Source organism: Calonectris borealis, chromosome 11, assembly GCF_964195595.1.
Source record: "Calonectris borealis chromosome 11, bCalBor7.hap1.2, whole genome shotgun sequence".
In the NCBI taxonomy this organism is placed as follows: domain Eukaryota; kingdom Metazoa; phylum Chordata; class Aves; order Procellariiformes; family Procellariidae; genus Calonectris; species Calonectris borealis.
In genome coordinates this window covers 14,743,222-14,758,468 of record NC_134322.1, presented here as the reverse complement: position 1 = coordinate 14,758,468, position 15,247 = coordinate 14,743,222, and the positions used below count along the sequence as shown (strand labels likewise).

General features: G+C 35.4%; 1 protein-coding gene across 5 annotated transcripts in view; it reads right to left on the bottom strand.

Moving 5' to 3' along the window:
• UNC13C (unc-13 homolog C) overlaps nt 1-15,247 on the bottom strand; it is a 244,707-nt gene that overhangs the window by 227,333 nt on the left and 2,127 nt on the right. For 2 of the 5 annotated variants that reach the window (XM_075160101.1, XM_075160102.1), the window contains exons 3-6: nt 11,885-11,984; nt 8,237-8,354; nt 6,400-6,523; nt 2,412-2,547 (exon numbers count right to left, since the gene is read on the bottom strand). In XM_075160101.1, coding sequence (XP_075016202.1) covers nt 2,412-2,547; nt 6,400-6,523; nt 8,237-8,354; nt 11,885-11,984 — 478 coding nt within the window. Of the gene's footprint in view, nt 1-2,411; nt 2,548-6,399; nt 6,524-8,236; nt 8,355-11,884; nt 11,985-15,247 lie in introns of those variants that run through there. The other 3 variants (XM_075160104.1, XM_075160105.1, XM_075160103.1) reach the window with 2 other exon arrangements.

Sequence of the window (15,247 nt, the reverse complement as noted above, 5' to 3'; positions counted from 1 at the left end):
AGGAACTGAATGTAACAGTTAAATTCCATTATCCCATCACTTCCTTATACACCCATTCACGTATCTGAACCAGGAAGGCATTTTAGTGTCTCAACACAAACAACGCACACAGAAAATCTTTGCAATACTTAAACAGCAATACATACGGCAAAAGTATCTAAGACTTCGGGATTTGTAAAAAGTAGCTGGAAATTAATAAATATTATCTAAATAATAACATAACTACAAGACTGCATCAAGCATCATTTCATTATGCAAATCCTCAAGATTAATTGTAGTCCGAAGAAATAGGTTAGAACAAATTTGTGTGCTTCTGCTCTTTTTTGCTACTTTTAAATCAAGTAGGATTCTTAATTTCTGAAAATATGTAGGAATATAAATCCATCACTGTTCCATTTGAGCTTTTCAATTTTATGCTGATCTGGGTATTATAATCTAGTGTCGTTAGTACTCCTAATATAAACTGCTGTCACATACAGTACAGCGTTTTCAGAACACATAGCTATGCAACAAACATATTCACATCTCACTGCTCCTACCAAGAATTTTCCTTTGATGGGTTGGCATATAATTTTTAGTTTGTGGCAGGGTCCTTGAATTCTTTACCTTATTTTTGGTTGTAAGCAGCTCTTCACATTTTTTATAGCCTTTATTTTAACTGTGGGTGAACCGGGTTTTGTTGCACATGATCTAGGCAGGGAAGAAGGAGCCTTCCTGCTCCACCTGGTGAGACATGGTTGAAGGCTGATCAGGGAAAAGCAGGGCTCCTAATGAGCTCCTGAGGCAACTCTCTTATGTGTCTCAGCTGTGTAGATTTTCCAGAGAAGATTGTTTAAAAAGTAAAACAAACTAGACCCCCACAGTCACAGTTGCAGATAGCGAACACCTCAATGCTTTGCATTTTTAATACTGCCGAAGTGTTCTCAATGCTTCGCCACATAGAACTTAATGTATTTTCAGAAAGACAGTAACAAGGAATCTTACAGACCACTTGTCTGTCAATTTTGCTGATCCACTGAGCACTCTAAGAAGTGTTATTTGTTCTTCCTATTGGTCTCAGTTCTAATTTCCTTAACGTCTTATGGATGTTAAAATTAAAGTATCATGCAGGCAGTTCACTGCTTGTGAACCACAACCTGGAAAGTCATTGTTAAAGGTAATGTAAATAGCAGTAACATCAGACTTTCTAATGCTTCCTGTTGCAAGATGGAGTTCTGTTGTTCAGAGCTCTGTCAAAAACTTTCTGTTCCATGCTTCTGTATGTGTCTCATTTATTTAGACTGTTGATCCACTAACACTTTAAACTGGAATAAGCTAGAACTGCCCCTGCTCATGTCTGCTCTTCCTTTATGCTGACACAAAATATTTGAGCATCTGCTAAGTTAAACGGACCAGAAAACTGAGCTAACCTGGCAAAATGTTTCAGTTTTTAATCCAGATCCATTCCCAGTCTGGTTCATTGAATGGCAAGAAAAACTCTTATGATGACCCAGGGAGGTGGACAACACAGGGAAAGCAGTGATCAGCTGACTGTGGGAGGAGCACTGCTTCTTTCAGTGTCCTCCAATCATCCCTGAACCTATTCGATTAACTAAACACGCAGAAAACTAAATCAAGCCTAAGAGTGGGGCTTCTTGTTTCTCAATTCAACACAGGGTTCAAGACAGCCTGTTTCAACAAAGTACAGTTCCAGAAGAGATGGAAAAGAGGAGATGAGAGCAGCCCCACAGCTACAACAGGGGGCTGGAGATGAAGGAGTAGGAAGGGTTAGAGACAAGGATGGATGGAAAGAGTGACTTTCAGTTCAGTGAGATGTTCCTTTTATTTGAAAGAAACTTGCTTTACCATGTATCTGCCATTAAAAAACATAGAAAAGCTAACAAATACCTGCATTGTCTTTAAAATATTATCCTTTAAAACATCACCTTAAATGAAGACCAACATGTTTGCACTTCTGAAGCCATCTGTATATCCATAACAATCTGCTGCAAAAGATTCTAGAATGTTATTTACCCTCTTTGCATCATTAATAGATTATATTCTTGTTTTGTGGCAATTTGCCAAAGATGTTTCTGGTTGCTTTTAATATCTACATTTTTTGGAGGCTAAAATCCTCTTTTCTGACCACAAATGATTCATTGAGAAGGTACACATATTTGCAAACTGGTTTGGCAGGATACAGTATTCTTCATGTTTTTTCTTTCAATAGAATATGAAGATTTATCATGCTCTGTCCCAACATAATAATGGACACACACGCCTTATGGTTTTACTTGTTTATAAAACTTCCAGTCACATTCTTGCTTAAAAGAATTGTATACGTATCACAACATCATTCAGAAATTTTTAAAAAATTAAAAAAAAAATCAATAAATGTTATGATACATGTGTGATATGACAAATTAAAATACCTTAGTTTGCTTTCTTGTATGCTGAGACCACCTTCCATGGATGGCAGACTATCATATGTATCTTGATGTGAATGTCTTGTACCTTGGAGGGGTGTCCCTCTGTGCCAGGCTCTCCAATCTAAATCTTGGTGGGTATCTGTAGAGAAAGAAAAAGCTGCTAGAAATCTTTCAGTCCATTTTACAGAAGGAACTTCTAAAAGAGGAAGTACACATTAAATTAATGAAATAAATTAATTAAATTCTTAGTAATAGGGAATTAATCAAGTCAATTACAAAACATTATTATAATTAAATCACTTTTTACAAGAACAGCAGAAATGGAGTTCCAAGATCACCTTCTGATTGTTGCTCTGAAAACTTCAAGAGGCCTAAAGCAGTTACCTTTTTGTTACACAAACTTGGAAACCGTTCATTTTACAATAGAAAAATAAGCTATTGCTGGATTGGGAAGAAAATGGATCTCTTAATTTTCCAGTCCAACTTCAGTTGTTAACTGGCCACGTATTTCTTATGTGTCCATGCACAGCATTCCAAGATGTGGGTTTTTCTGTTTTGTTTTGGGTTTCTTGTTTATTTGTTTTTTCGGTTTTGTTGCTGGTTTTTTTTGTGTTTTAAGTAAGGAATCAGGTTTTACTTTAATTCCACGTGCTATTGGCCTAGAACTGACCTTTTTCAAGTTCTTATCTCCTTGGAGAAACCTGGCAAGTCTCATCTGCAGGTGGAGGTACAAACTGATTTCCTGCAGAACATTTTACTCTATAAATCATCCTGTTAGCTTTAGTGAGAGGAAAGGATTCATGATCTGACCCTGAGTGTGAGGAAATTTTCTTCCATACTGATTAGAAGAATTTGTGTGCCCATCTCTTTTCTTCCTTTTTTGATGTTTTGGTTACATATTAGGAACTATGTTTTGATTTATTTCCTCTCGCACTATTTACTCACACCTGATTAGCTGCAAAAAAAGTAAAACTGATGTCACATCTTTTGCTCAAAATAAAAGCAACACTGTTGTGAAACAAAGTGAAGATAAAGATAATACTTTGAGAAACAACAGGATCTTGTGGTTTTCCTACTGCATAAGGTAATGCCAACTTTTAGGTTGTAAGTATATGTGAATTATTGCACTAACTAAGGTGCTCTGTACTTAGAATTTTATACTGTGATGCATGAGTTTTCCCAATTACTCTGCTATGATTTTTCAGGACCTTGTTTTAGGCTGATCAAAATTGTATCAGAACAATTCATTTTCTCATTTGCTAATCCCTTGGTGTATCAGTGAATTAGTATGGTGACCAATGCAGAAACAGGGATTAATCTCATCATTGTTACTTCGTTCTTGTTACCTCATATCCTCATTTGCTAATTAATGTATATGGCAGAAAGTGATAGAGTTGAATTTTAACCAAGCGTAAGAGGTGAATACCTGCATGGCATTTTCCAAAATAACTCATGAGGTTAAAGTCCTGTGGACTTTCAATAGGCTACTTGGCAAAATCAGATCTTAGTTCCCAAGTCACACAAATTACTTTCAAAACTATAGCTATTACCAAATACATTCCACTTAAGTAAAATTATCTTCAATTTCTTTAGCTTATACTCTCTATGTAAGGTATAATTGAATGTTAAGGAGCATGATATATGTCTCTAATGCTGGATTTAAGAAAAAAATAAGTGATGTCCTTTAAATTTTTTTCTCTCTTCTCTTACAAGAATGACCTAATAAATGTGAAGCAAAATTATTGTATTTCATAACAAAACTTGATTATCCTTTAAAAAACTTGACTTTTAGAAACATTAAAAATGTTTGCAGTTCAGCTGCAGTATTTATCTAGAGTCCTTATTTTATTACTGTGAATTTGCTCGGAAAATTTTAAATATATGAGATCCTCATTTTACTTAGCAGCCTTTTAATGGAGCTCAGTCTAGATAGCAATGATGAAGTGACAACTTTGTTGCTACCACAACTAATATTAGATGGTACTTCTAGAAAAAAGGACTCATGAATGAACTAATGATGTTAAAACATTTCCCTGTTACTACATACAATGCTTCAAGTCCAAATGAAGCCATATTGTTAAAGCAGTGTGGAAGGCTCTTGTATTTCTACCAAGTATCTGGCATTCTCAAATGGACATCTTTCAGGAAATGTGAAAAATAACTCTAGTCTTCTACCTTTCCAATGTAATTTGTCATAACAAAGAGGCTGTACTGATTCAACAGAATAAGCAATCAAAATTTAATGCCTTTTAAACTCCAGGTAGAGGGTAAAGATAAACATGTGGCTTTCTCAATACCCAACAGTAATGCCTTTGAATTCTTCCCTCCGCACAGAAAACTATAGTGTAAGAGAGACCTCTACAGGATTTCCACAGTGCTCCATGACTACAGTCCCAGGGAGTGTCTTTAAAACACTCTTTCAAATATATTTATTTGGAAACAGAATACAGGCATCAATCTACAAACCGACGCTCCCTCCAAGTAGCAGCCTGAAATCAGTAACAACCTGAATTTACAGCTTATAGAACCTCCAATTGTGTGTTTACAACAGAGTTGCACCAGGTTTCTAGGTATGAAAACTATGTAAGGACACCCTTAAAGCATTCTGCTGATTCAAAGGAGGTTTCAAGAAGAATTTATGGCACATAGAATAAATACAATTTGTACCAATTTTTCTCCTTTTATAATGGGTATTCCACTGTTATTGCAAAAACTGTTGTCCTTTTCTGTCATCTTCTTTATAAACCACTCCTTCTTTGTACTACTCTTCTCTTTTTATACTTAAGGACTCAGTCCATTTGACCTATATACCCCTTCCATCATGCTTAAAGGAAATAAAATTATCTTATAAGTGAGAATAATCTAGATGGAGGCACATGTCAATAGCAAGAAAATAGTTCTTCCATATGAATGTTTACTCCGACAACTGAAAATCGCTTGCGGTTGCTGGGGAAAAAATACCAAACAAACAAAGCAGAAACAAAAACCAGAATGTGACTATGGCTTAGGTTATCTTTTAGAATGTTTTAATGGCTAAGAAGTACTAAATAAAGAGTAATTTTTGTAAAAAAAAAAAAAAAAAGAAAAAGAAAAGGTATACATTCTACCACATGTATTAACAGGAGTGTAGTCATGCAGACTACACCCAGAAACATCAGAAATAACCAGTCCGCTCTAATCAGCATTAGCTGTATTGCCAAGTTCAGTTTCAAACAATGCATTTCAAAAAGAACATTCAACAGCTCAAGAGCATATTTTTGGTATGACTTCTATTCCTCCCTTTCAATAGAATAAATAATGTTTGTCATTCACATTTCTTCACGTTCTTTACTTTTATTCTTGTATAAATTTTAGGATTAGTCTTTTTAGCCATAGTTCATTAGATTGTTTAAAGACTAAAATATTAAGGCAATTTCTCTTTGTGAACTTATTTTGCATATTGGACCACCACATAGATGGACTGATAATCTTGATAAAGTCAATCTCTTTGTATTATATCTGGAAATAATGTGAGGTGATGCATTATTTCATCTATCTTCATATATGCTATTTTCATACACATATATGCAGTTTCCATCTTCATATGCGCTATTCATAAAGGCAGACAACCTTTGCTAATAAGATAAAAATGCTGTGAAGCCCTAGATTTTACTAAAACTTATGTTGTGCAAACAGCTGATCAAAGATGATGTGATACAGAGCTATAACACACAGGCTCTAGTAGGTTGAGCCTTACGGAAGTACTTCTTTCTTCAGCTCTACAATCCACATGTGGATGAACATTAACCAGTTAAATGGTTCATCTAGCTCCTCCAGGGAAGTGGCTCTCAGTGATTCTATTACTTACCCAGTATCAATTATATAAATGCTCCAGTGATGAATAAGCATTTAAGATTCTATAGAAAAATTACTATTTGCCACTGTATTTCAGGAACTTAAAGTGGAATAGAATGGTTGGAAAGCTGGAGCGAGATCTCAATCCGTAACTCACCAAATGGTAATGCAAAGTAGACATCCAGTAAGATCTCATATGAAGTTGGTGTTTTTGTGCCTTGAATCTCACTCCCGTTTTTTATTACTTCAGAATGCAATGTCCACCAGGAACCTGGACCTTCCTAGGAAAAAACATTCTGAAAGTTAGCTGGGTAGGATTTATAGCATTATCCACTTTTTCCCCAAGTCAATAGGAATTTCTTTATGACACTAATAGGCTTAGGATCCATTCTAGACTCTTTCAAATTTTGTTTATGTAAATAGTAGTTAGGACTTCATCAAGTTTTCTTACAGGCATGGAATTCAAAAGAATAAAATATTTGCTCTACAATATAGACAAATACACATTAAGATCGTCAGATGATTAAGATGCAAGAAATATGAATGTTGAAAATTACTCTTATAAACTAAGATTTTCCAGTTCCCTTTTGAACTGGTGCCAAAAAAGTACATTCTAGCAAGACTGAAGCAATCAATATATGTTAATAACAAGCCAAAAAAAAAGCTTCAGAAGTAACGCTCCCTTATAGGTTATTTCTGAGTTATAAAGCCCAGAAGAGAGTTGCAGGTTTAAGAGGAGCAGGACAAATAACTAGGAAAGTTCCACAGTGACCTAATTATAAATGAAGACTTAGAGGGTCTGAAGAAATTAAGAAATCTCTACTCTTGCATCTTTGTTTAACATTTCAGTATTTACTGTTAAGCCACAACTTCTGTGTCAGCAAATTGTAACTCAACAACAGCTAGGGTAGCAGAGCAAAACAACCTGCCTTGGGGCCTGAAATGGTGCTTGGCAGCTGTGATACAGAGCAACTTTTAATTTAAGCAGGAATTACTTTCTTCCCCTGCTTCCATCCTCTGAGTAGAATCATTGAAATGTCAGTACAATGTATATATGAATATTTATTAGTTCCTATAAAGAAATGGCTATAGAGACTGATGGGACATGCTGTGGGAAGAATTTTTCTGATTCTCTTTCCTTTACCTCATCATCAATTGCCTTTTTTATTTTTTAGAAAATTTAAAGAAGGGAAACTTAATTTTATTTGCAGAGATTAAATTCATCTTCTCTAATTCAGATTTACTTTTTTAAAAATAAACTCTGTGGACTACGTGTAGGAAAGCATATTTATGAATGGGAGAATTGTGGAGTATTAGGATAAGGTACCTCTTACTTTTTCTGATTTCAGACAATTTTGCAGCATTTGCAGATGGCTTCAGTATTTCCACAATCCCAGAAACCTTTTTTCTTTATTTTCTAGCCTATTGAGAGCAAGCATACTCATTCTGGTGGCTAACTATACTATACTGGATACATGATAACTCTTGGGATTGACCCATTTTGTCCATTCATCCTTCTCTATGCATTGTACTATTAATTTCTTACACAGTATCACAGGGCAAATTTCTGTTTTCCTTTTTGAGACAATGGCCAATTCCCTTCAGAGACAGAACAACAGCATTTTGCCCATTTTAATAGAGATATACCCAAAGTCACACAATGAAGACCCAGGCCAGGAACCTCAATTTGAAATTCCCTCTCTCTAATCACATAACCCAAACTGTCCCTGCCTCCCTAATAATTCGTGAGTGCAGATGAACTCTAACCCACTTACTGAATTATACCTGACTCAGTATGTGAACCATTTCTCCAGGGTATATGGCTAATGCATATCAGTTGTCACTTTGAGAGTCACATGTGCATTATGCCTCAATATTACAGACTGAAACAAATGAGATAGAAATATACATCGATCATAAAAGTCATTACAGTATTTGGGGAAATTAATTGGATTTGACTCAGTGTTTTATATTTCCACAGAAAGTTGACTTACATCTGTTGCATGTTCCACAGCTGCAAGGGGAATCCATAAAACTCCTAAAATGCTATCCCAGAGCAAGCCTTTCTTCCACAGCTCTATAATGAAGCCCTTTCCATCAGCAGAGATTTCACTAAAAACAATGAATACACAAACCATTAAACTGAAAACGCAGTCTCAACTGCTCAGTAATCATAATAACTTGAGTTAGTGACTTACAACAGATATGGAGGTGTTTTGTTTTCAGTATACTCATAAAATGCAAGATAGTAGGCATGATACAAAGGTTAGACTGGACAAGCCAAGTCTCAAGCCTTGTTGTTCAGCATTGCTCTTACAAACTGATGAGGACAATTCTGCTGGAAATGTGGCACAGAAGTCCCAGTTGTCAGTAACTTTATTTTGCCACAAGACTTGGCCCTATTGGATATAACCCAAGAAGAAACCAGGACCAGGAAATGTCTTTAGTTCAGCTTTAGCTTCTTCTGAGCAGCTTCTGCATATGGAATTACTCAGTTGCCTCCTCAGGACACTGGTCTGCTCAGGACAGCCCTGAAGAACCTGTATTCTCAGGTTCCACTGTAGCTAACTTGTTAGGTGCAAGAGTATTATAATAGCTAGCCTTTTGCCAGGTGAGTTATTTTAGGCAAAACTGGGATCCACAAAAATGATCAGTCTTTTAAACAGAAAACTCAGAGGAATATTTTCAATGAAACAGTAAAAGTCGGCAACGTCAGCTATGATGGCACACACTGCCAATCAACATGGACCATCAGCTAAGAATGATTTATAATGGTATGGGAAAAATTCCATCTTCCCTCACAAAAATCTAGAAGGAAGTGCCAGACCATTTCCTACAGGAAACTGAACCAGTTTCTTGTTTTCATTGTAAAGAAGACCAGGTATAAAAGATATTTGGAGCTTGATCCCTTCATTAGAATTGAGAAGCTGCATTACACAACAAAAATACAATGGGAAAACAGCTCTTAACTTCAAGAGTTGCAGATCCAGGCTCTATTTTAATTCTATTTACAGGATGCATGTATTTTATTACTAGCTGGTTTTGACAAAAAAAATACCATACCACAACCTTATTTTGCAAGAATTTAAAATAAAATTTTGCCAGGCCATATGACTCACCCATGACATTGAACTAAAATTAAGAGGGAAGTTTATTTCCTCATGGAATGTCTGGCATTCCTTTATATATTACTATATATAGTTACACACCAGTTCTGTAAACATGAACAATATAATGAAGTAGGCATTGGTGTCTGCTGTGACTGATTGTATGTAATCTCCATTTGACTGAATTAATTTTAAGCACTAAAACTAATCTTCAACTGATTTGTGTGATGTACCACAGTAAATTACTGTGTACTTAAAGTTTCCAGAAAAAGGATAAGTGAAACTTGAGAAGGGCAAAGGGTACCACCCCTGAGACAGGTACTGAACTCATCACATTGCTCTCAAAAAACATTGTGTTGGCTGCCTCAATGTCTAATTTTCTGCTGTACTCATGCAGTTGAATAGATATAGTGAATTTTTGGTTTTTTCAACTTCTCCCTTTACAAATATGTTATGGAAGACAGATTGTAAATTTTTATCTTCTGGTATTTTTGGACCCCAACTTTAAAAGTGTTGCACTGATAACTGAACAGTGAAACTGCATATTGAAAGCTTAAACAATATGTAATTTTTAAAATGCAAGCTGGTAATATCTGCTAACAGAATAGGTTTTTTACAGGCAGAGATGGAGAGAGAGCCCTTAAGAAAATGAAGTACAGTACGACTTTACAAAGTCTATATAAATGTATTTGTAAATGCCTATTTATAATGCTTTTTAGAAGTCTGCTGTGTTGTATAGTTGAGTAGGCACTAGGTGGAGCTACAGCAACCTCATAGTGTATTTGCTAGAAAAGTGGTTTAGTATTCTTTGGTAACATATAAATTGCAAATTGAGAAAATAATCCTAATAAATTGCTCATTTTCATTGATGTCATGGAAGACTCATTTACATACAATATGATTAAAAGCAAACCATTTATATAACAGAAACACAAATGTATTAAATAATATTTTAACACATTCCTCAGGAAAATTTAGAGGATAGGTTACACACACCCACTTTAAAATATTTTTTAATTGCGTCCTGCACTAACGATAACAGACAGGGCAAATGCTGAAATTTAATTGATCTACTTCCCGATATACTACTACATTGTCATCCAATCCATGTCCAATATTTTATAGAACTATTATGTCTGGATCAGTAAAGTGCCAGAAATATCATGTTAACAGTATTATCATACAGCAATGATTCCTCTACACTGAAACATAACAATCTTTTCTACAAGTGAAAGCTGCAGTATAAGAATGGTATTTATAAAGGCTAGCTATTGATATTAATTTTCCTTAGCATTTTCAAAGACACATACAATCCTCCTGTTTGGATAATTTAGGCTGTGGCTCTGAACAGTCTGCTAGAGAAGCCTGACGACTGGGGAGTGGGGGAAGAATTAGCCCCAGATTAAGATTAGTTTTATATGATCAGAAGTCAGAATTTTTGACAACTTCTTTGATATGTCATTACATCTAGCCATAAAATGGCATGTGAAGAAGATATATATATGTTGGCTTAACGTAACAGGCCCTTCAGTCACTCGGAGTCTTCAGTTAAGCAAGCTAGTAGTCTGCCACGGTTGTCTAAGAAAGCAGTTCCACAACACCAAAAAAAATTCCATAATCAATTAATAACTTTAGGAAAAATTTGTGGTGAAGATGAAGCCCTTAAGTGAGATTAAGAGCACTGTCAAATAAAATTAATTTATGTGAAATATCTGTGAAGAAAAAAATGGAGAAGATTTCAGAAATGTTGTTTTTAATATAGAAGAAAATTAAATTTCGGGCGGGGGTTTATTTCAATCAAAATGTCAGTTTCAGCATACGTAGAGCCTGTCAAAAGATATTTACAGGTTTTGATAAACAGAAAGTATGAAAAAATGATTAAAAACAACTCATTCTTCTGAAAAATATTAAAATACTTGGTTTTAGAAAAAAACCCAAATTGTAAAAAGGACATTTTTCATAAAAATAACTAAAGCCAATTAAATGTTTAATTCTGTAAAAATATTTCAACTAACTCTAGACCTCAGGAATAAAATAAAGTGTTTTGGCTCTAGAGAAAAGAGGAGAACAAAGATTGAATAACAAGATGGAGAGTTGAGTGAAGCGGACAAAGATCTGCAGACAGAAGTGAGAAACAGTATGGGTCAATAATAAAGACACTACCTAAATTGGCAGTTAAGTATATAAAATATGAGTCATACAGAAGGAAATTGAGTAAAACAAAAATCAAGTTGCATGAGGACCAATTTGAGTTCTCTTTCTTCTCATTCATGTATTCCTCAAACTTTACATGAAATTAAAGATACTGGAGACAAATATTTTCTTCCCCTTCCTGGCCTTGACCTGCAGTGTGGCTTGCAAAATTAACTTTTGTTCTGTTCCCTAGAACTAGCCTGTCACCTTTTCTCTGAGCTAGGTACTTTTTCCTTGCTTTTGCGGTCCGTATGTGGTCTCAGATGTTATTAATTGCTCTAAACTATCCAAATACAGCAAAGATACAACAAAACCAATTGATAAGAATTCCCTGTTACTTACAACATGAAGTCCTGTTCCCAGCAAGGTTCACTTCCCCTTCTGTCTATTGTAGTGCTTTTTAAATTTTGGACTTTTAAAACAACATAGGTTTTGAATGCATCTGAAAAAGAGATAACCAGCACATTAAAACCCACTTTATTTCTTCCTAGAAGCTGGAAACATTCAGCCCCATGGTAGTAGGGGTTAAACTCTTACTCCACTTACAAAACATTGAGAGATGTGGTTCAAATACGTGGATTTGAACAAGGAAATTCTTATTAATTCTAATGGGATTATGACAGGAAAATCCCTGCCCATCACAGGTGGGAGAGAACATAATTCTAAATGCAAGCAAATATTTTAAGGATCAGCTTCCAGACACGGCTTCTCAGATTATTTATCAATTCCCTCACAGATCTTGCATGAAACCAGTACGCACTCCCTTTCTGCAAATTGGGATTTTCTTTGCTTTTCAATTGGTATGATAATATTGGTGACTGGCTAATGGGCTTTTATGTCCCATTAAGGCAAGGCCACAGACTTGTACCATGTAATTCAGTCTTGTCTTTGTGTGTGAATCTAGTTCTGCAGCAGCAAAATGGGTTTCAGATGCAGTCCCAAATGAACTCAAACATTTTTGTAAATATCTTTGTAAATGCACAGTATGAGTATTCATAAAATTGGACCTAATCAGCAAAAAGAATAAAATTTAAAAAATTTCAAAGTGCTTGAAGATATCACTGATAGAAAAAAGCAAAAGAACTAAGGGAAAGCTCTACTCTTTAGGGCCTTACAGGAATCTATGGCAGCCAAGGGCATATTATATCATCTCGATGAATATGGCTGTTCAGAAAAGCTTCTCAGCTTGCATGCATGTAACACATCCTTCATTAGCCTCCAGCATCCTACATAAGGATCAACATTGACATATGGTTAAAAGAAGACTTTTCTTTTTTTAAAAAAATAGAACTACTGCCAAAATATACATATGAGATGTAGCCAAGAACAGAAGTAATTTTTGAGCTGTCTGTATTACCACGGGTCAATCAACCAGTTTGGGTTGGAGGGAAGCTGTTGCTGTCACTTTCTACAATAGGCTATTGAATAGGTCGTATCAAATTACACTGCAGTTAACGAAAAGTGTAAAGAAGAGTTAGCTCTGTACATCCTGTATGTAGATCTTATCGATTAGGGCTGATGATAATGTTTGACAAAAGGACTAAAGGATGTTATGTAGTAGGAATTATTTTTTTCAATAAACAAAATCAACAGTGATCAATGTTATCCATTTATTTTCTATAATGCAGTGCACCTGTCTTCTCAAACATGCCTTTGTTCTTACACTGAAAAAAATTGCCAAAGTCAATATAGGTTGACTGGTGACTTCTTTGTAAGAAATGGTATCAAACAATGCGTGATTTGCATACATCCTATTGCTCATTCTGTGTAACTGAGGCAAACAAAACACAAAATTTGCAAAATGTTTTGTTGCAAGATTTGTTTGTAGTTTGGAGGCTTGCAACTCAAGGTTTGAGAAATTTTCAAAAGAACTCTTCATTAAATCACATGGCTGAAAAATAGCAACCTACAATGTTTAACTCCAGCCATTTTGAGCACCCACAGCTATATCTACGTTTAAATAAAAAATACAACAACCAGCCTCCCCCAAAATTAAAACTTATCTCCTTTAAGTGAAGCTGTAACTGAAAAGGTAGAGACTTTTTAAGACACATTTTTAGTGGTAGTCTCTTTCATTGTTCTATTATCTTCATATTAAACTCTATAATTTCTTTCCCATTTGAAAATTTCATGTTCCTATGAATCATGCCAGGTGATCAAACCTAATCACCTATCCTTCCCCAGCTCCCTTTCTAGCACAAAAATTAAAAAAATTTCAGACTGCCTGCATTATCATTGTCTTGCCCGGAACCTTGTCATCTGCCTTTTAAAATAGCTGTTTCTCCAGTAGTTCCTTGGCCTCTTTGGCTCTTCTGTGGATCTAAATGTTACCCCTCAGCACTTTACCACTAATTCACCTTCTTCTGATTTCATGAGCTATGTCAAATAAGAAAACGTATAAACTCTATCTTCTAAATAACTGCGAATATGTAACCTCCTTGAAGAATAAGAGTGTCAAGACTGAATATTATAACAATACCCTGGCAGTGGGAAGGAGCTGTAAATTTTGTTTAATGATAAGAAGCTTTGTTTCCACAAAGCCATTACTGCAGCTCCCAACCCTTTGGCTGTCAAAAATGGAGGCACCTAGTGCAAATTTCTGTGAAAAGAAAAATTTCTATCCCCTTGCTCATATCTTCAGCTTTCAACCCAAAACAGAGCAGAGCAGCTTCATGGCACCTTACATCAAGTAGTAAATTAACCATAGGAGAATCCCAGAGTTTTGAGAAACATGCAGGTACCTCAATACTGCTCTAGTCACCACCTACATAATTTTTCTGCCCAAGAAAACACAGCCAATTATCAGAGAACACACCATTCAAAATTCATTGCCATTATTTGTGGCATTAACAAGTCTTCAAGAGCATTCAAAGGAAAATTAAAATTACTTAATTTTTATCAAATAATTCTATTTGATAATCTTTTCTAAATTATCACCTCTTTTGAGTACCAACAAAATACAAGATTTGCTGAACCCTGCAGAACATTTTTCTGATTGCATTAGGATTTCAATGAAAGAAAGATGATTCTTCAGTCTATACTTCATACACATACTTCACCGCCTACTGTGAAGAATGACTACTTCAGAGAGTTAGAAGAATCATGTTGCCAGAAAGCAGCTTCACCTGTGCTAGTTCAGGTTACCTTTCTTTAATCCAGATAACTTTAAACGATTTGCAGAGGTTGCTTAAATGTATTGGCTAGACATTTAATGGCAAAACTTGCTGCATTGATTCAGCTTTATACCAGCTTCTCCTGGGAACTAGTAATTACAAAGATCTTGAAGGCCTTAAATTTATAGTCTACCTATGTGTGAGAAATCTCTGGCTGAGTTTGGACTTTCTTTTCCACTCTGGCTAAATCCTGGTTCTGGAGGCAGACTTACAGAGTCCTGGGCAGCTTGATTTTGCTCATGTTTATTGCCTAGAGCCTATACCTGATCTCTGTAACTGTCCATCAGTATCTCCCATCTGTATTTCCTCACTGGGAAAATTCAGACACCATCTCCTCCCTGCCCTGGTGAAGCTAAAATCCTGCACCCTCTTTATGTAAAAAATAGATTCTCTTGAGTGATGACCCATTTAGGTCATCAAATTATGTAAAACTTCTTTTTAGTGGAAATATCCTTTAAATACCACTAGTTTGAGAGACAATAACGATTCATAACTGAAAAGTACAGATTGCCTGAGGCCACAATCTTGTTTG